Source organism: Prosopis cineraria, unplaced genomic scaffold (assembly GCF_029017545.1).
Source record: "Prosopis cineraria cultivar Desert tree isolate PC_DT_omini unplaced genomic scaffold, ASM2901754v1 PC1, whole genome shotgun sequence".
Lineage (NCBI taxonomy): Eukaryota > Viridiplantae > Streptophyta > Magnoliopsida > Fabales > Fabaceae > Prosopis > Prosopis cineraria.
The window spans coordinates 8,291,138-8,317,663 of record NW_026555332.1 but is presented as its reverse complement, the minus strand read 5'-3'; the positions used below and the strand labels follow the sequence as shown (position 1 = coordinate 8,317,663).

General features: G+C 32.5%; 1 protein-coding gene across 1 annotated transcript; it reads left to right on the top strand.

The window, feature by feature from the left end:
• Positions 1-23,013: 23,013 nt before the first annotated feature.
• On the top strand, positions 23,014-25,863 carry LOC129306851 (receptor-like protein kinase FERONIA). The gene has a single exon (XM_054947647.1). The coding sequence runs from the start codon at positions 23,024-23,026 to the stop codon at positions 25,670-25,672; it is 2,649 nt and encodes an 882-aa protein (XP_054803622.1). The 5' UTR covers positions 23,014-23,023; the 3' UTR covers positions 25,673-25,863.
• Positions 25,864-26,526: the final 663 nt, after the last annotated feature.

Below are 26,526 nucleotides of genomic sequence, written 5' to 3'. Positions count from 1 at the left end.
CAAAATTAAAGCAGACCAAGTTAGGGTGACAATTACACGTGTTCGAAGGAGTGAGAATAATGTAAAAGTGTCATTTCCCACTTCTGAGATTACAACAACAGGCCAAGCAAAAGGTTCTTTCATTCTATGGCCTAAACATCTTGTGCAGAAATTGATACAATATCGCCATAGATAAATAACAAATTAATATTATGATATTTTCTTTGAGTTAGTTAATTACTTATTTAACTCTTTCATTTTATGTTTTAATGAGAACTTAAAAATGCTATTAAATTTTCTTGCTGGGCACAACTATATGAGATTTATAAAGATATAAAAGAAGGCATTTCTGTTAAAATGCCACTAGGGGTCGCAGCTATGGAAAATGGATATGATTTTGGGTTTGATGAGATCTCAAGAAGTTTCTAGATTTAAAAGAGTTGGATATATCATGGGCTAAATTGAAAATCTTGTAATTTTTTTGTCTACTTTTTCATTTTTTTTTCATTTCATTTTGTTACCACTATCAATTTGATATCATTTCAATGATAAGTACCTCTAGAATATTCATTGTGCAATGAAAAAAAAAACACATTTGGATTTTTGAGCTTAAAAGCTGTGCAGAAAACTCACACTGTAGTATATAGAAGGATGACATATGTGATGAATCATATGTTAGATATGAGATTGCCATGTTATCTAATGCCAACTATTAATAGGCAAGTGTTTTTTATTCATGCGTGTGTATGCATGTATATATATTCGTGTTATTTAATACCTATTAAAGTTTTTATATGTTGCAGCTATCATTAGTAGCATTGTGTTCTTTGCCTGAATCAAAGTGTAGTATATTGGTTTTATTCTCTAGGCAGAAAACTAAGTGAGGAGCTAACATGGATTTTTAACAAGTTTTTAGTCTATACAAAACTTTACTTCTTGAGATATTTATATTTTTTAATTTTTATTTCATTTGCAAATGATAATAGTGCACTTGAAACATATTTCATGTTTACGTTTGGAGAATGCAAGCAAAAATCATCGATGGAATGGATTTACCTAGATGTAAATATGAACCCTTAACTTTAATATTTAATTATTTGTCATATGTTTTGGTTTAATTTTAAATTTTCATTTATTTATTTGTTGTAGACAACCAGGAAGCACATAATGTGGATATTATATTATCCATTACATGTATTAGATAGTTCAATTCGGGAGTACTGAAAGATATTATATTATATTTTCATTTATTTGTTTTGTTACTTTACTTTAAATTATTGTATTTAATTCCTTAAAGTATTGTTCTGATTAATTTTATTATTTAGATTTTTGATCATATGGAGCCCTATAATTAGGAAGAGATTGACAGCATTTGAAATGTTTTGGCCGAAAAACTCCTCCAAGAGTACTTTTCAAAGTAAAGAGAGGTTGAACAAAATTTTATAGTTTTTTAATACTTAAACAATTATATACATATAGATTAATATTTTAATTGTATGAAGAAAATATTATCTTAATGTAGTTGTAACTCACTAACTTGTTGTATAGTCATTGTAATTCTGAATGGCTATTTGTATTGGTGTATAAAATATAAATTTTATAGGTTTAAAGTTCTGGATGTTAAGAAAACTAATTTTTTAAAAAAAATAAATTTTTCGCAAATGTTATATAGAAAACCAATTTTAAAAAATTTTAACATCAGTTTTCTGTAAATAACCATTGTGGAAACTTTCCACAACGATACTTTCTAGATCGGTTTTCAGTAATAACTGATGTGAAAAGTTCACTTTCACAATAGTTATTTAACTGCATGGAAAGTGAACTTTTCACTTCTCTCTTTTTGCTATGCCTATATAACCGATATAAAAAATTTAAAATATAACTGTTGTTAAAAATCCATCCTGCAATAGGACAAATTCATTCCATAACATGCTTGGAAGATGATTGGTTCACATGCGCATGTAAATATCTCTTTCTTGCGTAACTGCAATTTTGCAAGGGAAAATACTGAGAAGTCCCACACAAGAATTTCAATTACTTTAAAATCATATGAAATGTACAAATTGCTATCAGTCTCAAACTTTGTGCAATTACAAATTAGCAAAGGAAAATGAGAATTTGATATTAAACTCATACCAAAACTTGTCATTTTCCTTTGACAAGTTATCGTTTTCTTTTATTAAGTTGTAATTGCACAAAACTTGGGGAGTATTTTGTGCATTTTATGCGATTTCTGGGTAATTTAAATCCTTACACGTGACCTTGAAGTGATTTTCCCATTTTGCAATAGTACAGCTTTTTATGTCTCTCACTCACAAGTCACAACTTGCTTGAAGGATCCAAACACTACTTCGAAAATATCTTCATCTACCCATGATTTTTGCCACATGAGGTTTACATCTGGTGAGGAGGCAACATTGATTATTAAAAAAAAATCATTTAGTTTATATAATTTTAACTTGATTGTAGACCTGGACGTCTATTATAGATGTAACAAGGTTGTTTAGTTGACGGAGGACTTGCCGGAGGGACGCAGCTAGTCGTATGTCGTGTGTTTGGAGGGCAATTAGGTAAAGCTCTTTTATTTTGATTACCTATACCACCCGTAACAGGGTTCATCCCATTAGGCAGAGAGACTGTGAGGATCAACCCAAAAACTCGTCTCCATTAGATCTTTCACATAACTCATGTTGCTGCTGCTTCTGCTTTGCCATGAGTTGCATGAGCTAGGTCGAGGCTAAGCAATAAGGTAATTGTGGTCGTCGTCGTAAGAAAGAGAAGCACTTTGGGGGATGCACTTTGATTTCTTCAATCTCTTGATTATCGGTCTTTGCTTCTTAGCTCTCTGTGATACGAAGTCTCTTGAGAAACTGCATATTAACTTAATATGACATGACAATTTAATATTTTTTATAAGTACAAGAAGTAAACTTTGCCAATAATAAAAAATATCTCTTCCAAAATACTGAACACAATAACGAGAATCTTTATCACTCAAGGTAACTTTAACTAGTTTTTTTTTTATTTTTAATGTGTCAATGATGGGTTATAAGTTTGAGCCTAGGATATCTTCCAAGTGGGGGAGTTGGTGTTGCTATTAGAACAACTAACTGTCGACACAATTTAATATTTTTTAAGTTCAAGTTATGCATATATTTCTTTGATTACTTTATATTTTGTGAATTAAATTTCTTAAAATGTATAAAGTTAAGAAAAAGGAGATGTCTATATAAGTTTGACAAATTATTAAAAATACGTGTTATTTTGTTAACAAATTAAAATTATATTTGCAATTTTAAAAAGTTCAAAAAATAAACATACCCCCGTAATTTATTTTCATAAAATTTATATATATGGATTTTCTGTTCATGATTCGTGCCACGCCTGATTGTGATAAGAAATAAAAAAAATCGGAGAAATTTCTTTAAAAAAATTGTTATTCATTGAGGAATGATGAGGGAGCCTGCAGTGCTGGAAGACCTCTCATGAATTTCATGTTTTATATTGATATTAGTATACATGTGTGGAAACTTCCAGCATCAACCTTATGCTTAGTATAAAAGCTTGTGTGTGTGAGAGAGTTTCTCTTCTCACGTACGTTTGCCATCTCGTGAGTATAGCCGACTTATGCACATAGTCGACTCCAACGTTTGAATGCGATCATGCAGGACCACCACAATTATCACTACAAAAAACAAAACAAAAAAACACAAATTTTTGACAGCAACAAAAGTTTTTAACAGCAACTTTTTGCCTTAAAAGATTATCGCCATAACAATCGTCTCTAATAATTTTTAGCAGTGACAATAAAAATTTTTTACCATTAAAAGTATTTTTGATGACAACAAATGTCGTCACTAAAAAGACTTTTAGTGATAACATTTATCGCCGCCACAACCTTTTTTAAGAAATAACTAGATTTTGCTATCCCATGCGATGCACGGGGAGCAAAAACTATATCAAATTAAATATCACACTTTATAATTTTTGTATTGATACTATATTAGTTGTAATATCATTACTTCATTACATAATAAAAAGCATTCCTAACCCAAAAAAAAAATCTCATCTAGTCACAACCTCCATTAATAATAAAGAAATATTAATCCATTACTGCAACTTAATGGAATCAAGCATAAAAGAGATGACAATTAGAATGCATATATAATATCTTATGAGCCCAAGTTCCTAAAAACTCAATAAATAACATTTGTGGTTGCTCTTCTACTAATATTTTCATGATCATGCATCAAAATCCACAGCCCATCCATGTTTCTTACCTTGACAATACCACATATCATGCTTTTACTTCCCCATGCAATAGAATAGAAGATTATATGTAAATATTGATCAAATATAATGATAAACTCATATATAATCTATTAATTGCAAGATTTGTCTGTTTCATTACCTTTCATGCAAGGAAATTGAAATTGTTAACTACCGGTTTATGATATTATATTTCTACAATTTTTCATTTTAAATATAATGTCTTTGTCTATCTTGTGCACATATTTTAAATTTTAAATTTATATATAATGCCTCCATTATACAATTTTATGAACTTCACATCCATATTATACTAAAACAACTATTTTTTTAACAAACAACCATTCTTATTTTGAATGTAGCTAGCTTTTACTATCTACCCCAAGAGATTATCAGTAATTTCTAATTGAATTATGTATAAATTAACTCTACTTCAAAATTATATAAAATGAAGATTAGAATTATGATAGAATGTTTTGCACAAAAGTTCTATGAAAGGAGGATTTTAACATTCGTTATAGTTAACTTGCAATGGTTTCATGTAAGCACGTATGATAATTAAGATTTTGCAATGCTAGACTTGTTTCTCCATAGTGAATATTGAATTGAATTCAGTATTGGAATTGGGCCAAATTTAAAATGATTTATGCTCAATAATCATAAATGAAAAATAAATTTTACATGTACTAACTGTATAACTCAGATTAAGCTTACTTGAACATTGTATAAAAAAATTACTTAGACAGAAATCAGTATAAACGTGTAAACTTATGAAAATTTTCAGCATCTCATTCAATGTACATTAGAATAAGAAGCTACAAAACAAATGTGTCCCACCATGAGTGCTCCCATTGAACAAAAAAATTTAGATATTCAATGATGCAAAAGTAAAGAAAATTTATATTTCTCGCAAAGCAAAAGAAGAACAATCCTTACCATAATACTGTAAAGTTATAATTACAGTATTTCACACGCAAAAGAAGAACAACCCTTACCATAATACTGTAAACTTATAATTATAGCATTTCACACGCACGCACGCACATGCACGCACACACGTGCGCGTGCACGAGCTAAGTAATCAGCTTCCATGTTCACACACACACATGAGGAAAGCCAAAGGGAGGAGACAAGGCTCTTTTCGCTAAGTAATCAGCTTCCATGTTCAATTGTCTTTTCACGTGAGGAGACAAGGCTCTTTCCGCTAAGTAATCAGCTTCCATGTTCAACTGTCTTTCCACGTGCATAACATCCACTGTCCATTCTCTCCAAAGAAGTGATTTGATCTTAAGAATTATATCTTTATCAGCATGTCATTCACTATAGGGAGCCCTACATATCTTGAGAGCCACAGCACCACTTTTCAACAAAACCTTTCTACACCCCTTCTCCCATGCTCTTTTTAAACCCATGAAGAACGCCCATAATTTTGCAGTCAGATTATCACCATGGTCTAACTTGAACATAAAAACTTATTACAGTATTCTCAATCTGTATACACCAAACAAAATTTACCACCAAGGAAGCCTAACATCACAATCTACAAAACAAAAGGCATAACTCGACCACCTAAATCTCATATAAACATAAAAAACTTGTCAATAGCTTCAAAGAAGGTTAATGCCTCATTCCATCACCACTTTTATATCATAAATTAGAGAAATTGAACCAGACCATGTTGAAGTCTGGACAGTTAAAGATTGCCATGCATTTACATTAAAAAGACCATAAGGGGCATGTTTGGCACATAATTATCTGCAAATATTAATAGGCACCAAGTGATTTGCCCTGAATCACATTAGCAGCTTAATACCTTTCTAATCAACAAAGAAAAAATAAATAAGAATCCCTCAATTAATGCATAATTTTAAGAGACAAATAAAGTGACCACAAGACTTACCGTGTAAATTAAAAAAAATATGTTGCACCGATATGGCATAATCATTGCTGGGAGTTGTCAATTTAAGAGTCTTAAAGAAGATATCATACAGGGCTTCATTATCTGGTAGGTAAACTGAAAGAGTGGCATTGTAAGGTTAAAGCTAGTGAAACGCTTACTAAGCTCCTCCTTTTCTAAAACTTCAAACTGCACTAATGTCCATGAATCTTGAGTTCTCACATAAGTGAATTCCAAATTTAATGTCTTCAAATTTCTTTATCCTACCAAAATGAAGGAAAAGCCAAAGATTTAATGCCCCTAATGTTACGGCACATATATGGGAATAAACATCAAAATATAAGTAATAACATTTTATCCTTACAAGATTACTTATATATTTTTAATATTTCTCAACATGCTTTAATCTGACATAATTCTTTCTTCTTCCATAAATCCCTGCTAAAGAACATGATGAGAAATAATAATATTTCCCAAAAATACCAATGCATTAGTTTGACGACACAAGTTGTTCCTCTTTCTCATCATTCATCCACAACCAAAAAAAAAAAAAACGTGTAGCTTGAATGACATTGGAGAAGAAGTAGGGCTGTCTTCAAAAACACATTTTTCCTGTACATAATTTAGCAATGAAAGGGAATTTTTAAGTAAACCATCAACAAAAACAACAGGGGTTTTTTAGTAATAAAAATACTAATTTTAGATAAATCAATGATGCATGAAAGTTAAAAAAAAAATACACATCTCATAATGTTTTGCAAGACCCTTCTTGTTTTTATTCATCCCGAATACATAACAGAGATGATGATTAATTAAGCTACCAATATAGCTAGAAAGCAACTAAATCTTAATATTCTATTTATTTTATGGAAATTGAGGTTACCAACTCTTCAACTTCCCTAGGCGCTTTCACGAAATTTTGGGATCCCTTTGAAGGTGATCAAAATGTCCCTGTAATCCACATAAATATAATTTGGAAAAAACAAATACATGTGGTTTTACTGGAGTGTATTTGAAGACTACGTAATGTAAGTCTCATGTATAAGTTAAAATCAAGTGGCTCTGTGCACAGATCAACTTAGCCCATAGTATTTTAGATAAATAATGTCAAAAGCCTCCCATCATTGAATAAAATACACGGAGCATTGCAGTAAAAGTCCATATTGATGGAATCTCAGCTTTTCAATTTACTTCAAGGATCCTTTACCGGATCATCTCCTCAATGGAGGCTGCAACCTTCTTAGTCATATCAGGATCAAGATCAACTTCCAAAGCACTATTCATGGGTCTCTTGGTTGCAATCACCTGTTATTAAAGCCAAAGCTAGTAATCTAATATCTAAAGATTTACTGATTAAGCATAAAGGCTCAAAAAGGAACCCGCAAAAAGTCAAAGAAAAGAGGGGGATACATTACTTCTCCTTGGATGTTCCATAGTTTTTGGCTCCAAGTTAGATTTCTAATCATTGATACAACAAAACCCATATATCCAGTAGAAAATTTCCCAGACTTCCTTCATTGAATCTCCTTTACACCAAAAGAAAGAAAAGAAAAAGGAAAATTTTATTAGAAACAGGGTGGCTCATTCAAAACTCCTTTGCCATCTCCGTCAGATCAAATCAAAGGATCAAGATCTCAAGGTTCAATCTTGATGTTTAGAAGTTAGTAACATAAAGAGAAGGTAAGTAGAAGCAAGGAATCATTACCTATAGTCTTTTGCTTCCTTCCTTCGTTTTGAACCTCTCCATCATCTGATCCTCTCTTTTGTCTTCAAAATCATGCTACTCAAACCTTTCGTCCTCTCGACTATCATTCCTCTGTTATCATATATATTCAAAAAGTTTATGTTTACCGATGGAGGGATTGAAATAAAAAAAAATGAAGTCCTACTACCTTGATCCTAAAGTCCTTGGGCTCTTCTCCAACTTTCTGCCTGTTTGGATTGAGGACTTAATCGATTTTAGGGGCAAAAAAATCGATTAAGCTATAATTTACTCAAACACCCACTTTTTTTCAAAATCGATTTTTTCCCAAAAAATTGATTTTTTTCCCAATGCTCCAAATCTCAGCTTCTCCACTTAGCCTTTTTTTGTTACAAAGTTATATGAGTAAATTACATAAAAAGTCCAAGAAAAAAATCACAAAAAAGGCACAAAATTTAATAAAACTAAAACAAAACTTTTTTCTCTTCTTTTTTTTTTCTTAATAAAATTTGAATCTTTAAAAAAATTACTAGCATGAGTATCCAAACATATTGCGTTATAACATAATCAATTATGATTAAAATTTACCACTTAATCAATTATTTTCATAATCTATTATATCTAATTGAAATCCAAACGGACCCTTTATGCTTCTGAATCCCTGCATCACTGCCCTAACTCTGCTTTTAGCCATGCCTTGTCTTTTTCTCTAAGGGAAAGAACAAATGAAAGAGAGATATGATGAGAAACAAAGAAAAAGATTTGAAATTTGAACAGAGTATGAGGCGAAGAAGGAAACCATGAGGGAGAGAGAAGTGAGATACCTTGGTCTTCATTCTGCCATTGCTCCTACAACATTGCCTCTAGCTTGAAATGCCCTGTGACTCCTTTCCTCTGTCGTTTGATTATTATTGTCATGAAAGTAGTAAAATGAGTCGGGTCTTTTGAGTGATGGGAGTTACGTTTCACTCTTTTATTTTTTTTATTTTTAGATAGAATATTATCTCATATATTAAAAGAAAATTTGGAAGAGCTTGCAGCCCACGTCGGAAAAGCTTTTTTATCTTCTCATGATGTATTGATGTTGACTTAAGCTTTTTTTTATCAAGATTTTAATTTATCATATTAAAATGCTAGCTTAATAACATAATTCTTAAAAAAACATGAGTTATATATGTCTAAAAAAGATTATGAATAATATAAAATTAGAAATAATTTAATAATTAAACTTAGCACATCTTGACTATTATTTTTGTTGTTTGACAATCCTATATATCATTTATTTCTAATTCTATATATAAAATAAGAAATTTAATTTCACACATATATTTTGAATGATTTTATTTAATTCAAATTTTTTTAAAAATTCATAAATTTTTTTTAATTTAAATTATAATTTTACAAATTATTTCATATAATTTAAAATTATATTTAATTTTTTAAAGATACTTTTGGCAGCGACATTAGTAAATTATATAAATTATTTTTTATAAAAATATTTTTGGTGGCGACAAAAGTCACCGCCAAAAGTCCACTTTTGACAGTGATATTTAATTGTTCTCATCAAAAGTATATTTTTGGTAGTTATCGCTGTTAAAAGTAGCTGCCAAAAGTCTTTTTTTTTTGTAGTGTATATTTGATCTTATTTAATTATTATTCTTTTTCTAGTTTTATTTATAAGTAATTAATTCTACCTGCCCTACGAAAACTAATGCAAATTTCAAAACTCATTGACTGTATTTAAAATTTTAATAAATTTATAACTTTGGCTCTATTTATAAAGGAATAGCTTAGAAGTCTGACAAAATTTTCAATAATGCATACCAATATTTAATATGAGATAAAATGATGTTTCTGTAGGTCTTTTTTGTAGGTATTGTGATAAAAAATTAATAATATGCTTTATACTTAAAAAGTGTTATTTTTTGGATCTATGTATCTTCTCATTTTTTTACTCAAAGATGCTTTTGGTATACAATAATCTTTAAGATGTAAAAGGAATTGGAAGAGGATTCCATACACAAGCATGTTTGTTACCACTGAATTTACATGCTCAAGAATCCCAATTCCAGCAAATTAAGCATAATCCGATTCCATCATGATACCCAAATTAAAGAACATGTTTGGGAATCTCAATTATATTCCATTAATTTCAATTCTAATTTTAAGTCCGATTCTATTTTCTTTTTTTCAAAAAAGTCTTCCATTATACTAAACGGGGCTTGGGGAATCCTGAATTCATTCCACTACGTGATGATTGATTCACGGGTGCATGTAAATGTCTCTTTCTTGCATCGTTGCATTACAGCTTGTTATGTCTCACAACTTGCTTGAAAGATCCAAACACTACTTCGAAAATATCTTCATCTGCTAAAGGTTTGGGGACCGTGGGCAGACGACAATGATTTTTGATGATTCCCCATTTTTTATTATGATTAAGGTGTTTTTGTTTGTATTTTGGGAGTCATCAATGAAAAAGATTGAAAAGTATTTCCTTGCTTTTGTAAAGACAAAGTAAGTACATGCATCATATGGGTTTGTTTAACGTATTATTTTAAGAAAATGGTTTACGATTGTTGAAATTGAAGAAGGCAAGTGGCTCACTCATAAGTATTAATTTTGATAGGTGGACATGAAAAACTTAAGCAATAAAGAGGAGAAATGATGGAGGTAGAAATCAATTTTTGGAAGACTCGCTGATGGCATAGTATAGGAGCTAATGTATGCCATAGCAGCAGTTGAGAGAAGGGAAACAAGAAGATGACGTCTCTAATGCCGGGACATAAGAATACAAGTGCCGTGACATTCTCTTTGATGCCGTGGCACCAAAGATGGGAGTGCCACGGTATCTGTCGAGACCCAAATACCAAGTTTTGTTTTCTGAGTTAAAAAAAAATCCTATTTTATTTTAATCTTTTAGGTAGAGAGAGCCATCTTTAATCACAATTTTCCAATTTTTCCTTTTATTAAAATTAACGACATAAAATGTTGCATAGAAATTAAAAGGATGTCAACAACTTGTTACAATTTATGAGGGGTAAGGCTGAACAAACTTGAATACTTTATCTTTGCCATATATTTAGAACCATAATAGAGTTTTAAAACTTCGTCCTATAATAAACACCAGAGGAGTAAGTATGTGTTTATCAAATAAATCATATATGGAAGATTTGGAAAGCGATAGATATAGAGAGAGAAAAGAGATGGTAAGTGAACTGACGTTATATTATATAGGGAGAATCAAATTTGAGTACCACTCAAGTAAATTAATTATAAGCAATGACTAACAACAAGTTTTATTCTAAAAATAAATAAATCTCATTCTCATTTCGACAATAATCCATTTTGTATTAGTTCTTATCTATAAATAATTTGTTTGATTAGTCTTAAATATGATTCTTGTTATTATATATCACATACAAATTCCCCACGCGTGTATATATATATATATATATTCACATTTTTTAAATTATTGTCACTGTCATCCAAAAATGTGATTCTCCTTATTATATATGACATACGAATTCTCCCGCGCGCCTGTATATATATATATATTCATATTTTTAAAATTATTGTCAGGTCTTCAATTATATGTAGGCATGGTTAATGTAGGAAAATTATCTCAAATAAAATTGAGGTAGAGCCTAATCTCTTTCGTTATATTGATTATTTCGTGGGCAGATGGGGAGTGGGCTAAACATGGAGCTAATTAATTTTTCATTCAGCATTATATTTCTTTAAAAAAATTTAAAAAAAAAATTCAACGTGATATTAGACATTTAAGTCTCATTTATACTTCTTACACATTATTAAGATAAAAAACACACACGGATTTGAAATGTTCATTGCCTCTCGCCAACATCATCTAATGTCTAAAATCTCAACCCTTTATTTGAGAAATCAGAATTAGATGAAAGTTAAACTTATCATAATTTTACCCATTCAACAACAGAATTAAGAAAAGCTAAGTACTTTTCAATGGGTTTAACTCTCTCTCACCGACGATAAGAATTAAGTTTGTAAATAGATTTTTTTTGGTCAGAAAAGTCCCATGCATTCAACAGATAAAGAGTACAGCAACAAAGAGTTCAAAGAACTGAATCAAAAAACAAAAACCAAATACAGGAAAAAAAAATCAGTACTAATCAGCACAATCTGCAGAAGAGGAAGCACGGGTGGAGTGACAAACTCCAATGGCATCCGAGGTTAGAATGGTAGACAAAGGATGTGTTGGCTCAAACACCCACCCTAATGGGTACACATCCTTAAATGAGTTGAGACTAGTCTTTGGAAAGATTATTAGAAGGTGGCTGTCCAAGGGGAGATTTATTGATTTCAGAAGTCTAGAAGTAAGTGGCTGAAATTTAGGGACAAAGACACTAATTTTTTCCATGCTTCTACAGTCTCGAGGAGGAAACATTAGAAGATATCTGTGATTAGGGATTCAAATGGTGCTAGGTCCATGATCAGTCTACTATGCAACAGATGGCATGTGATTTTTTTCAAGGAATTGTATACCAAGGACATGTCGCTTTCATGCGCTGGGGATTGGCCTTGCAATTCCCCTAACATATATCCTATTGATATTGCCTAGATCCAAAGAAGGGTTGACCAGTGGAAGTTAAGAATGTTGCCTTCTCGATGGGGGTATTTAAAGCTCCAGGCCCATATAGACTTCAAGCCCGTTTCTTTCATACTCAGTAGAATGTAGTAGGTTGTAAAGTTTTTTAAACCCTACATCTTTGAAGGATCTTTGCCCTATTTCTCTTTGTAATGATTGTTTTAAAATTATCACTAAGCTCGTAGCTAATCGGCTTAAAAAGGTGATTGATCAACTGATAGCTCCAAAACAGTGTAGCTTTATTGCAGGGAGATTTGGATGTGATAACATTATTATTGCTCAAGAAGCCAATCATACTATGTCATTTAGCAAGAAAAAGAAAGGGTATTTTGCTATTAAGGTAGACATACAGAAAGCCTATGATAGGCTCGCCTAGGAATTCATTCATAACACGCTAATTCATATAGGCCTAGATTCTCATTTCACTAGCCTTATAATGTTTGTATCACTACTACTTCTATGAAAGTCTATTGGAATGGGGAAGATGGTCCAGAGTTTACACTTTCTACAGGAGTTAGGCAAGGTGACCCTTTAAGCCTATTCATTTTTGTCTTTTGTATGGAAAGGCTTGGTCAAGTAATTAAAGCTAAATGTTCTTCTCATAGGTGGAAGCCCTTTAAATTTAGAATTGGGGGCCCTTGCATATTACATCTCTTCTTTGTTGATGATCTAATTCTCTATATCGAGGCTACAATTGATCAAATGGAAATAGTTAAGTGTAAATGCCCCAAGAGGGGGTGAATTGGGCTAATTAAAAATTTAAATTAATTGCAGTAATGATAAGTGAGATGAAGGAACGAAATCACCAATCATGAGAGTTAGATGACCAAACCTTGACATAAGTGATTTATCCTGATTCGACTCCTACTACTTGAATCTATATCCAGTCTCTAGAAACCTCTTGAGATTTTCAACTATATTACTAAGATTAACCTGGGCTCTTGGTTGCCTCAGTACATTAACAGACTTCTCAATAAGTATAAAACTCTCCCCCTTACAAAGGTAATGATAAATTCCTTTAAGCTCCCCGAGCTTAAGTTCCTCTGTTTTAAAGATGTAAAATAGAAATAAATAGAGTAAGTTCAAAAGTGAACTACTACTACTTTTAAACTCTCTCTAAGAGTAGATATATAATCAATGAAGCTCTCTAACAATAAATGATACATAGAAGGTAGGTAAACTTTAATATTCAAATAAACATAGAATGTTCTTATTGGCTCATGTTGTTCCTTATCTTTCAAGTTTCATAAATGAGTCTATTTATAGTTAAGGATCATAAACGATTTGTTAGATTCACAAATTTTTTCATTGGAGGTTGCTTGTGATCTATTTCCTTCTTGCTTCATGTTTCCTTGGATATCCAAGCTTTTTGTGGTTCTTTAATGGATGAGGCAATGGAATAGTGCTTTATGATAAAGACTTCCTCTTTTATGCAGTAACAGCTAAAAATATTAAATGCTTCTGAAAAAAGTGGTTAAAGCTTATACATTTTGGTATAACAAAAAGCAAGCTTGGTGACTCAATCAAAGATAAGCAAACTGAATAACTTCAAGGAAATAATTGTGTCTAAATATTATTTGTAAAGATATAGAGTGAACACAATTGATTTCTGATGAAAAGAAGGATTGAAATATGAGTTTTGGTGACCTTCAGAATTGATATGAAAAACAGAGCATAAAAATTCATAGTAGTACCGATGTTACAATGTCCTAGCATCGATGTTATAGTGATGAGCAGACTATGAAAGAAGGTCATAGCACAGATATTGTTCTGATAGTATTGGTGTAGTCCAATACGTAAAAGACAAAGATTTTTGATAATTTTAAGTAAATAAGGATATTTTTGAAAAGATTACACAACACCGGTATTAGAAGGAAATGACACTGAAGTAACATGATCAATCAAACCTCATCGTAAGAGAAAAGAAGGGGCAGTATCAGTGTTGAAGTGTTAGCACAAGTGTTACAAATACTTGTACAAACTTAGTATAGGTGCTAATGAAGTAACACAGATATTGTCTTAATTCAAATAAGGATATGGAAAGAATAAGACCAATGTTAAATAGATAGTACTAATGCAAGAAAAAAGGTTTGAATAAGAGAGAATCAATTGCACAGATTTAAAGGGATAACACTAGTGTTAGAATGAGTAGGATCGGTTATATGAAATATGAATAAATAGAACAGTGAAGATAACTGAAGTAACACCAGTGTTAAAGCTTCCAATATCAGTGCTAACAATACTTAGAAACACTTTAGAACAAGACAGCTTCAAGTACAAAGATTATAGTTAAGTATTTTACTTAACTAACAAAATAGCATATCTTCTATTATGTATAAACTTACACTTAGTCATATTTGATTAATGTTAAGTCAATTAACTTAGGTTCAAGTTAACAAAAACTTAAAATGCATAAAACTTCTCTTTATTTTGTAATCATCAAAATCAGGGTTCAACATTAAGGAGGTAATACAAGGTTTTTGTGAAGTTTCAAGGCATAGAATAAATTTGGAGAAGTCCAAGATGTTCTGCTCGAAGTTTATTCTTTTAATTGATGGGTTGAATTAAGTCAAGCCTTAAGTATGGGGGTTACTTTAGACTTAGGAAAATATCTAAGGGTTCCTCTTATTCATTATAGGGTTACAAATTCTATCTTTGACTCCATTGTGTAGAAGACTAAAAAATGCCTATCTTTATGGAAGAGCAAATTGCTAAATACTGTAAGGCATATTGTACTCATTAAGGCTGTTTTAGCAGCATTACCTAGTTATCACATGCAGTCGGTGCTACTTCTTAAGGGTATTGTCAAGGATGTTGAGAAATTGAGTAGGTCATTTTTGTGGAGTAATGATGTAGAGGTGAAGAAAATGCATCTTATAGCCTGGGAACAAGTCATTAAAGTTAAGATTGACAGTAGGTTTGGCATCAAAGACTTGAGACATCAAATGAGGCTTTTACTATAAAGTTATATTGAGGTTTGGTAATAAAGCCGAAAGCCCTGTGGGTCAAATGCCTTAATGTAAAATATAAATGTGGCAATACAAACCTTCGTTAGGTTACGAGATGTCGCTCTGCCTCCCTCACATGGTGTTCTGTATATTACAAAAATCTGGGATTCCTTCACTTTAGGATTGGGTCAGTCAATCAACAATAGAGTAAATGCCAAGTTTTGGTGGGATTTATAGTCACCATTAGATAAACCTCTCATTGAGTTTACTACTCAACCAAGTCTTATCAACCCTTCTGATTGCATTCTGACCATGTTCCCCCCAATGGTCATTGGAATTCTCTAAGATGGCAAGGCCTATTACCTTATTGGGTTATATCTACTATCCTAAAGGTCAAAGCACCTAATGCTAGTGTTGATGATAGATATAAATGGTGACCAGTTATGAATGGCAATTTTTTGGTTAGAAGTGCCTACAATTTCTTAGTTAGACCTATTGTTGAAAGAGGTCTTTCTATTTGGGGTAAACTATGGAAATGGCAGATCTTGAAAAAGGTCAAGTATCTTTTTTGGCAAGTTGCACATGAGAAACTAGTCACGGATTCACTTAGAGCCAAGAGACGACTGTTAAACACTTGCCTTTATTCTTTTGAGTGTTGTTGTGAGGAAATCATTTTACATATCTTGAGAGACTATGAGTGAGCTAAGATGGTGTGCTCCTATGTTTTAAGAACTTCTATTAATAAATTAACTAAAAAATAGTAAGGGAGTATGTGACATGACAACTTCTATTAATAAATTAACTAAAAAAATAACAATAGGAGAGTATGTGATAAAAAAAATAAAAGGTTAGGTAAAAAGCCCTAAGTCGTGTCAAGCTTCTCAAAGAAACTAAGGTGTAATAGTGGGAGCACCTTAAGTCATTTTATCCTTAAGGAGCAAGCATTTTGCAACCAAATCAATCCAATAATCATGACAAATTAAAATTTTAGAATTGATCAAAGATTTTAAAAGAGAATTTAGATTTTATATTTGATTTTAATGTGAAACAAATTAAGAGAAAACGTGTAGAAATCAACCAGGTATCAAAGTAGCTTCCTAAGGTTAGATTCCACCACTTCCATCATTGTTCTTCCTCACCTAATTTTAGGTTCAATTGCCTTCTTCAATTGGTATGTGAAGATGTCTTAATGACCATCAAGACTAGGTGATAGTAATTAGAATCTAGTAATTACTTAGAATCCAATGCACATACCACCCAAGATAGATACACTAATATGTGATTTAATTCTTGAAACTAGTCTTAGCTCTTGCCTTATTCATGTTTAATACCTTAAACCAATCAAGATTATGATATTAACTAGAGTTTAGGACCTAAACAATAGCTAATACATGTCCAAATAGCAAGAAATTGAAATGAAATTATGTATTCATTTATCAAAACCTTGAGGCATAAACACAAACACTCAAAGTGCACAACTAGTTCAAGAATCAAATACACATCCTCTCCTCTTTAAAACATGAATTTTAGCCATAATGATTAATCTAAGACCTAGAATCAATCATTAAGAGCATGAATTAAAGAAGGAGAAGAGAAGAATTCAAAGCAATTGAAAGCAAGAGAAAAAAGTTTAGGAGAACTCAAGATATGGCTTCATCTTCCTTGAAAAGCTTTAAGAATCTAGCCTCTCATGGTGAATTCTGCTTGAATCCTCCTTAAGATGACTTCCATGGGTTCAATACTTGCTTGAGATGAAGGAATGGGGCTAGGAAAGTGTGGGAAAATAGAGGAAAATGAGAGAAAATTTGCATTAAGTGGTATTGAAAATTTCAAATAAGTGAGAGAGAATAGGTGTGAAATGTAATTTGCAAAAATGAGTGAATGAGTGCATGCATGACTCAAAATCCTATATTCAAGTTTTGATGGTGTAAAATGAGTAAAATATGATGGATTTTAGGTGATCAAAAAATATCTGAAAATACTTAATAAACTTAATTAGGAGGTTCAACAATGAATGTGGCTACTATTCAAGCTAGGTTAACTTGGAAGCACATATAGCTTTTGTAAGATGCTCCTGTAATAACTCAAGAATTTTAAGTAAAAATTTAATATATAGTATTGTATTATAATTGCAGTTATATTAATTTTGGGATAATTTTAAGAAGAAGGGGAGTTGATGTAGTGGAATTGTGCACTTAATTCTCATTGGGAAATGTCGGTTATCAGAGTGTAAGAGTACGAGAAGAATCGAGAGTTTGGACGATTGCTACTCTTCGTTCCCTTGCCATCACCAACTCATCTCAGCCTTCTTCATTCCTTGCTATCACCGATGTCAGAGGGGTGGCTTATGGTTGCTCTGAAAACGTTTAGGTTCATCTGTATATCTCCCACCTCTACTTTTTTTCTTCTTCATTTGCTACTCTCCCTGTGTTGTTTATGTTCAAGTTGTAGTTGGAATGAGGAACCAAGTTATTGGAGCTACTGGGGGTGCTGTGCAAGCTTAGTCTGTTGTTGCTAACTCGATTTCTATCCTTGCTTGATGACTATATTCGGTTCTTCCTCTCCCCAGCTTAGCCTTCAAGAAGCTCATCTTCTCCTCCCTCTCTGTCCGCCACTGTTCAAGCTACCTAGGTTGAGGTGAGGAATTTTAGACCTTCCATCTATTGCCTGCTGATCATGTGCTAATCTTATGAGTGTGTGTGCTGCTGTTGCTTTGTGTGTTTAGTTACAACATTTTTTTTGTTCTGTTACTGTTGGCTGTGCGTTATAGGAAGAAGAAGGTGCAAATTTGAGCTGAAAAAAAATTGACTTAAAGCTTGGTAATGATATACATATGGGTCAACTTTTGAGTTAAATTCATTTGGTTTAAATTGGTTGATAATGAAGAATTGGTTAGGATTATGTTACAAGAGATGAGATATGAAACTTGATAAAAGATGACTGTAAGGTGATTGTTGAAGTGCTTATTAGTAGAAATTGAACTTGATTTTTGGATGTTTATGGAGATTCATTAATTCTTGTGGGAAGTATAAAATTTAATTTCGATATTGCAAAGAATATTTGTCTTAGAAATTTGTAATGTGATTTTTTTTATTTTCGAAGATGAATAGTTGTTGATGAAATATTGAATGCCAGCATTTTTATGAGGAGATTGGAAATGATTTATGTTTGGTGCCTTGACCAAATGCTAGTGAGGATTTAAAACAAAATTCAAATGTATTATAGTTTAATATTGGATGTGAGTGAGGTTGGAAAAAGGAATTATTATACTGGTTGAGGGTTAAATAAAATTTTAATATGATTATAGGGAGTTTGGAAGTAGAGAAATTCGATTAAAGTTGAAAGGAGAAATTTAAATTCTAAAAATTTCAAGTAAGTGAATAACACCCCATTATTTTTCAATAAAAGTAGTCTGTTTTTGAAAATATTACATTTTCATATAAATCATTTTAACAATTATGATGATTATTATGTACTTTGTTAATTAAATCTTTTGGTTCTGAAAATCTTAGAATGATGGTGAAAGTTAATTAAATTATGGTATATGTATGTATTTTTCTTTACAAAATATATTTTCAAGATCGATGGAGGCATCTTTGTTTATTTTACTCTAAAAATTCTTAGCTACTCAACTAATACAAGCTTGTACATTAGTTATGAAATATTATTCTAGCAAGCTTTGAGATTTGAAATGATTCATGTGAGTGTGATATTGAGAATGCAAATTGTATTTCAAAAATGATTATTCTCACATGTTTGAAAAGTGATTTTACGAGGACTTTAAGTATAACACTATCACTAACGGCAATTCTGTTAGCTCGTAGCGCTATGTGGTTAATAACTAGCTAGTTTGTCTTGTGGGCTTTGTTCTCATGTTTGGTATTTATAGGCTTTATACCCGCATTTGATTTCATGGCCTTGAGCCGTGTTTGGTTATCCTTACCCTCGTGGACTGTGTGTCCACGTTTGTTTCGTGGTTTCGGTTGCATTTGGTTACTTACCCCCGTGAACTGTGTGTTCACATCTGTTTTCATGGCATAAGCCGCATTTGGTTATTTTCTCTTGTGGACTGTGTGTCCACATTTGTTACCTGTTCTGTTAAGTCCTCAAAAATTTGAATTTTGAAACTCACTCATTCGAAATTCCAATGGCTTCAATTAACAATTGTACTGTTTTGATTTGTGTACGAGTCATTTGTTTTCTTTAACCAGGATAGAATAAAGTGTTTCCAATTTACTCTCATTTCATGATTATGACTATGATTTATAGATTTATGAAGTTATTATATTGGATTATCATCTTTTCAATTATTTTACACGATTATTTGAGTTTATTATTTTAATTCTTTTAAATTCTATTTTGGAGATGCTATTCACTGAAAAATTTATTTTGGCCTCAGATTTATTAGTTGATGTTGCTCCTATCGCCGACCTCAAAAGGACAATATAACCATATTGGGTGAAAATTTTGGTTAGTATTGTTACCTTTTGATGTAAATATTAAAGTCTTATGTATTTTAATTTAGAGAAAAGAGTAGTTGCTCCACATAGATTGTTGCGAGAACTTTATTTTGTTTTATATATTGTTTGTTAGTTGGAAGGAGTTAAGCTCTTGATTGATATTATATTTTGTGAGAAAAAAATTATGTTAAAGAATTTTCGAGAGATCTTATTTACAGATGAGGTTCTATCAAAATTTTTATAAAAGCTTTGAAGCTTTGCTATGACAATTAGTATTAAAAGTGTTAGAATTTTTATATGACTTGATTATTTAAAAACAAATGAAATGAATTTTCACTTTGAGGCTTACGGGAATGCACAATGTAGTTTGCACCCGTGCCAGTCACCCTCTATTTTTGGGGTGTGACAGCTCCATACTTGATTAAAACTCACTAAACACTTCTAAAAAGATGATTAAAGGGTGATTAAAGGTGCTTGGTCGAAATCCTCCATGCTTAGAGTCATAAGAAGTTTCTTGATTCAACTCTTGCACATTTGCCACTCTAAAATCTTCTAACTTTGTACTTTGTCTTATAATCCAATCTTTTGATCATTTTATCTTGATCCAAATCCTTCTTTACATATACAATTCTACACACAAGAATGATCAAAGCATGTGTACAAAATTTCAAATCAAAATTCAAAGTCAATTGCTAGATACAATGCCATTTCCAAGGTTCTTAGTTATAAAACATAGCAACCTAGTATTAATGTTTTTGTTTTGGAACATTCTATGACTTATATCTCTTTATAACTTAAAATGAATTTGAATCTCAAACTTGTTGCATTGATTTTAGGAAGACAAAAGACACAAAATAAGCTAATGTCCCAAAATTGCCTAAAATTTGTCAAAATGACCAAAATACCCTTAGGCTATAAATGTACCCTAATTGATTCCAAAGCCCTGGAAATATCTAAATATGCAAGAATTAAGTTTTCAAAGATACAATAATGCAAGAAAATTATCATAAAATGTATGCAAATAATGCAATATGTCATTAGGGATGTTAATTTTAAACTTTTCACAGTGAGGCGAGTTTTGTGTAACTGCCTCAAAATTTATCCTAAAATTTAGGCTAAATTTAGGGAAATTTTGTATATTTTAGCCTGAAATTTACAATTGAAATCAGAGGTTTTACAACCAACTAAGATTTTAAGTTTTACAAAGTCTAAATTTACAACCTAGCTATTTGAAACTAATCAAAAGATCATAGTAGTAAAATTCAATTTCTAGAATTTACGAATTTTTTACCATTTACAACATATTTACAATTAAACTTCTTAAACTTGTCATTTAGCTTTGAAGATTATATGCAAAGTGTCAAATTGAGCTGACAAAGACACAAAGAAATAGGCCATGCTTTTAGAACTATATGCTTGGATTTATATGTCCAGAAGCATCCAATGATTCCTAGTTTCCTGCCTAGTATCCTTTTCATGTCGCTAGATGTTAAAAATGAGACTAGTCTGACAAATTCGACCACTGAACTAGTCACTAGTTGCATATGGAATAATAGCCAAAGCAGAGAAATATGCATAAAATTTTTAACCAGTCAAAATCGGTGAAACTGCTAGCTTAACTAATTGATCATGTATCAAATATTTAACCGGAGATCTTGCTACAGCATCAGTAGTGTTCTCTATTTTAATTTTTGTTGTTGTTTCTTTTCCGAAATAAAATTTTTAAGATAGGGTGAATGAAAAAATTATCCCTTGAATTTTAAGTCTAGTAACACCATAAACTCTAAACTAATTTATTGTAATTATTCCCTCAACTTTTGAAAATAGTGAAATTTGATCATTATAGCATTGACAAAATTTAATTCTGACCATTAGTTAACCATAAAATAACCAAAAAAAACCTAAAAATTATAAAAAAGGATCCAAAAATTACATATAAGTATCCAAAAAATTACAACATTTTTTGGATCCTTATTTGTAATTTTTGGTCCTTTTATATAATTTTTTAGGTCTTTTTTGGTCATTTTATGATCAACTACTTTTTTGTCGTCATTCTCTGGTCAACTAACAATTAAAGTTAACTTTTGTTAACTGCAACAGTCAAATTATATTGTTTTTAAAAGTTGAAGAAATTATTTGTACAATAAATAAGTTCAGGATCTATGATGTTACTAGATCATAAGGTAATTTGCTCATTTAGCATTTAATATGTTATAGTTACATTTTTTTTACTGTTTCTATTTAAGACAATTCATATATTTATTTAATTAAGGCTAGTTGAACCATGTTTTAACTACGATCGGACCATATTGATCCTTGATTTCTTGTCTTGCCTATTGGATAGGCTGTCGGTTTTTAATATCTGATAATGCTAAGATTTTTATTGAAAATCTGTTCAAAGACTTTTACACCCAAAGACTTTTCTAGCCATCTCACGAGGAACCAAGACATCTCATAAGCAAAAGACTTGGGAAAGGTCTTCATCCATGTTTCAAATAAATTTTAAAATTAAAAATAAATTAATTTTTTTAATCTACAATTTGTTAGTTCTGACTAAAACTAATCTTTTTTTGTTTAAAATTTTAATGAGTTTATATTCTAAGACATATCCAAATTAAAATAGGACTTATATGACATAAAGGGGTCTTCATTCAGTAAGTGTCCCAAATTCTCTCATCCATCTAGTAAGTATATATATTACGTGGTGCTATAGAGATCATTGATTCACTTGAATAGTTGCTCAAGATCTTCGCACTAGATATAGAGCGAACAAAAGTCACAAGTCTACTTTTCGCTACGGAAATGGTTGAAATCTCTGCCCTTTAACTCATATTATTTCTGTTAAACATGGATTTTCTAATATTAATGAAATCTTACGCTTACGGCGTGGCCTAGGCACTTAATAGATGAGAGGATTTAAGATGCACATAGAATCCAATCCGGTAGAAAAGGAGAGAGTCCCATAATTAAAAATTAAGATATCCTTTTATATATAACTCCAATCTTTTTATCTTCCAAATTTAAAATAAAATATGACCAAATATATTTTTTTAATGATTATATGAACAGTAAACGATTCGTATTCACTGTTAAAAAGTGAGTTTAAAAGAAGATCATGAAACCCAAAGGAGCCATAGCCAGCTCAAGATGGATATCACAACCACTAGTTTTCTGGCCATAATCTTGGTCCTTCATGGCAGATTCACTGTCGACGGTGGTGGCTCCAACACATACAAAGCCATTGATAACATCTTAGTTAACTGTGGCTCCTCCGCCTCCGTTCAACTCGCTAACCGGACATGGAGCCCTGATATCAACTCTCAACAGCTTAAAATCTTTGAAAATCCTCCATTTTCATCAGTTCAGGCTAATACATCTTCACTCGACAACCGTCCATCGCTCATGAAGGATCTTTACATCACTGCACGCCTTTCTCGCTCTGAATTTACATACTCGTTTCTAATGCTCACTGATGGCCCCAAGTTTCTTCGTCTTTATTTTTACGCATCTTCATACTCCGACTTTGATCGCTATTCTTCCTTCTTCTCAGTTAAATCAGGCCCCTTTACCCTTCTTAAAGACTTTTCACCCACCGCCGACGATGACGACGACGAATCCGATATCATAACCCGGGAATACTGTATCAACGTCCCACCTGGAAATTTGATGCTGAATGTTACCTTCGTACCCAACACCACCGTCACGAGTCCCGACGCCTACGCTTTCATTAACGGTATCGAGGTTGTTTCTATGCCCACTTATCTTTATTACACTAAACCGAGTGATCACCCAGGTTTGCCTTTTGTTGGTCGCAATACCTCTTACCACATCGAAAGAACCATGGCACTGGAGACGATGTACAGAATTAATGTTGCTGGGAATCAAATCCCTCCTGATCAAGACACTGGAATGTTCCGTAATTGGCTCGTAGAAAAGCAATACTTGACACAAGCTCGTCCAGATAAGGAGAGTCATGCAGCTTATTTCGGCGATCCTCAAAATCTGAGATACACAAAGATTTCCAACTACACTGCACCAGATAGAGTGTATCTGACTGGCCGTAGCTATGGTGTGAACGAGGGATCGGTAACGTATAACCTGACTTGGGAGTTTGAAGTCGACTCACAGTTCTATTACATGGTGAGGCTCCATTTTTGTGAGATCGACTTCAAATTTCAAAAATCTGGGGACCGAGTTTTCCAGATCTTCATTGCTGACCACTTGGCTGAGCCTCGCGCTGATGTGGTGGCGTGGGCTGAAGATATTCTAACTCCTTACTATAAGGATTACGCAGTTGGGATGGGCAGCAAAGATCAAGAGCTGAAGAAACTTAATCTTTCCATTAAGTTGCAGCCATATGATGATGGGCAAATAAGCGGCTACATGGATGTGATATTGAATGGAATTGAGATTTTCAAAATAAGTGATGCCAATTCCAATCTTGGAGGTCCCAATCCTGACCGACGGCTCAAGCCATCTCCATGGACCCAATCTCAAAAACCGAAAAGCTCAAAGAAAACAATCATGATTTCCATCATTGTTGGTGTAGCTTCATGCTTCCTTGTGCTATCCCTTGTCGTTTTTCTCATCTCCCGACGACAGAGCACCAGATTGAAGAAATCCAAAAGCAAGAGTACCCATGGTTCATCATCACTACCGTCTGGTCTATGTCGATGCTTCTCAATCGCTGAGATCAAAGCAGCCACAAATAATTTCGACGATATCTTCATCATAGGTGTTGGAGGGTTTGGTAATGTGTACAAAGGCTACATCGACAATGATACACTTCCGGTTGCAATCAAACGGCTCAAACCGGGTTCGCAACAAGGCGCACATGAATTCCAGACCGAGATTGAGATGCTCTCTCAACTTCGTCATGTTCATTTGGTGTCCCTCATCGGATACTGCAATGAAGGTGACGAGATGATCCTCGTGTACGAATTCATGGCTCGTGGGACTGTTTGTGAACATCTTTATGGTTCCGATTGCGATGAACCACTCTCATGGAAGCGAAGGTTGAAAATGTGCTTAGACGCGGCGCGTGGGCTGCACTACCTTCACACAGGCGCGAGTCACAATATCATCCACCGGGACGTGAAGACCACGAACATCCTAATAGATGAGAAATGGGTGGCAAAGGTTTCTGATTTCGGACTGTCCAAAGTGGGGCCCATGGGGATGTCGAGGTCTCACATAAGTACCGTGGTGAAAGGGAGTGTGGGGTATTTGGACCCAGAATACTACAAGCGTCAACGGTTGACTCCAAAGTCTGACGTGTACTCATTTGGCGTGGTACTGCTTGAAGTATTGTGTGGAAGGCCGCCTTTGGTACGTAACGTGGAGAAGAACAAGGTTAGTCTGGTGGATTGGGTCAAAAGATGCCATCATGAAGGAACAATTCATCAAATTGTTGATTCGGTGGTTATAGGAAGCATAACGCCAGAGTGCTTGAAAGCATTTAGTGACTTGGCGTTAAGATGTTTGGTTGATGACGGGAATGAAAGGCCGTCCATGAATGATGTGGTGGGGAGCCTGGAGTTTGCAATGGAGCTTCAAGAGAGCACAGAAGGAAGAGAGAGAATTTGTGATCAGAGTGGCACCCAGAATGAGAAGGAAGATGTGCTGATTAAGAGAGAGCTGGTTAAAGATGATGAGGAAAGTGAAGTGAGATTCACGAGTAGTGATGGAACATTAAGTGAATCAAAGAGTAGTGGGATGACCAATTCTAGTAGCGACAAGGAGGCTCTGAATTCTAGGATGATTTTCTCTGAGCTCAATAATCTCACCGCGAGATGAATGAAATCATCCTCCTTGTCACTCTCTTTTCCATTCTCATGGGGTGTAGGAAGTTATAAAATTTATATGTTACCAATATCTAGTCAGGAACTATTTAGCTTATGATCATAAGGTTTCGTAGAATTAAAATCCTATTATTGATATAAAAAATTTTTTGATAGATGATATATAAATACTTATTTAAGTGTTTATTGAGCCTAAAGGCATGCCCTAGCTTTATTAAGCTCTAGAAGTTAGCTCACTTAAACTTTTCTTTATCCAAAAGATATATGTAACTTATTTACAAAATTGTCATAAGTTACACTTTCTATCTCAATTGTTTTTTAACCAATGTAAAATATAAGTACAGAAAATGTTAATGCTAGCGTGTAACTTGTTGGAGAATAGTACTCCTTCCGTTTAAAAATGCAAGATATTTTTAACCGAATTTTACTCCCAATAAAGTAGTTACCTACTTTCAAACTAACCCTGTCTTTTCATATTTACTCCTATTAAATACCCTACAATAAATATAAAGTTATTATTAATAGGGGCACTTTTGAAAAAAAAGATAATGATTATATCTTGAAAGATTAAAAATACCTTATATTTTTAAACATTCAACTCCTCAAAAAATGCCTTATATTATTGAACAGAGGGAGTATCATTTTTGCTTTTTTCTGTGGTCCTAATTTAATACTGCTCTTTCAAGAAATCAAGTCAAGCTAGTGGGATATTGGTGTATGCTATAATTTACATCTTTTTTGTTTTATGTATAAGATACTATTGTTTATCTGTTTAGTAAATTATTAAGTAAATGCATGCATGATTTGTTATATACATATATATATATATATATATATCCTGCGTAGTCT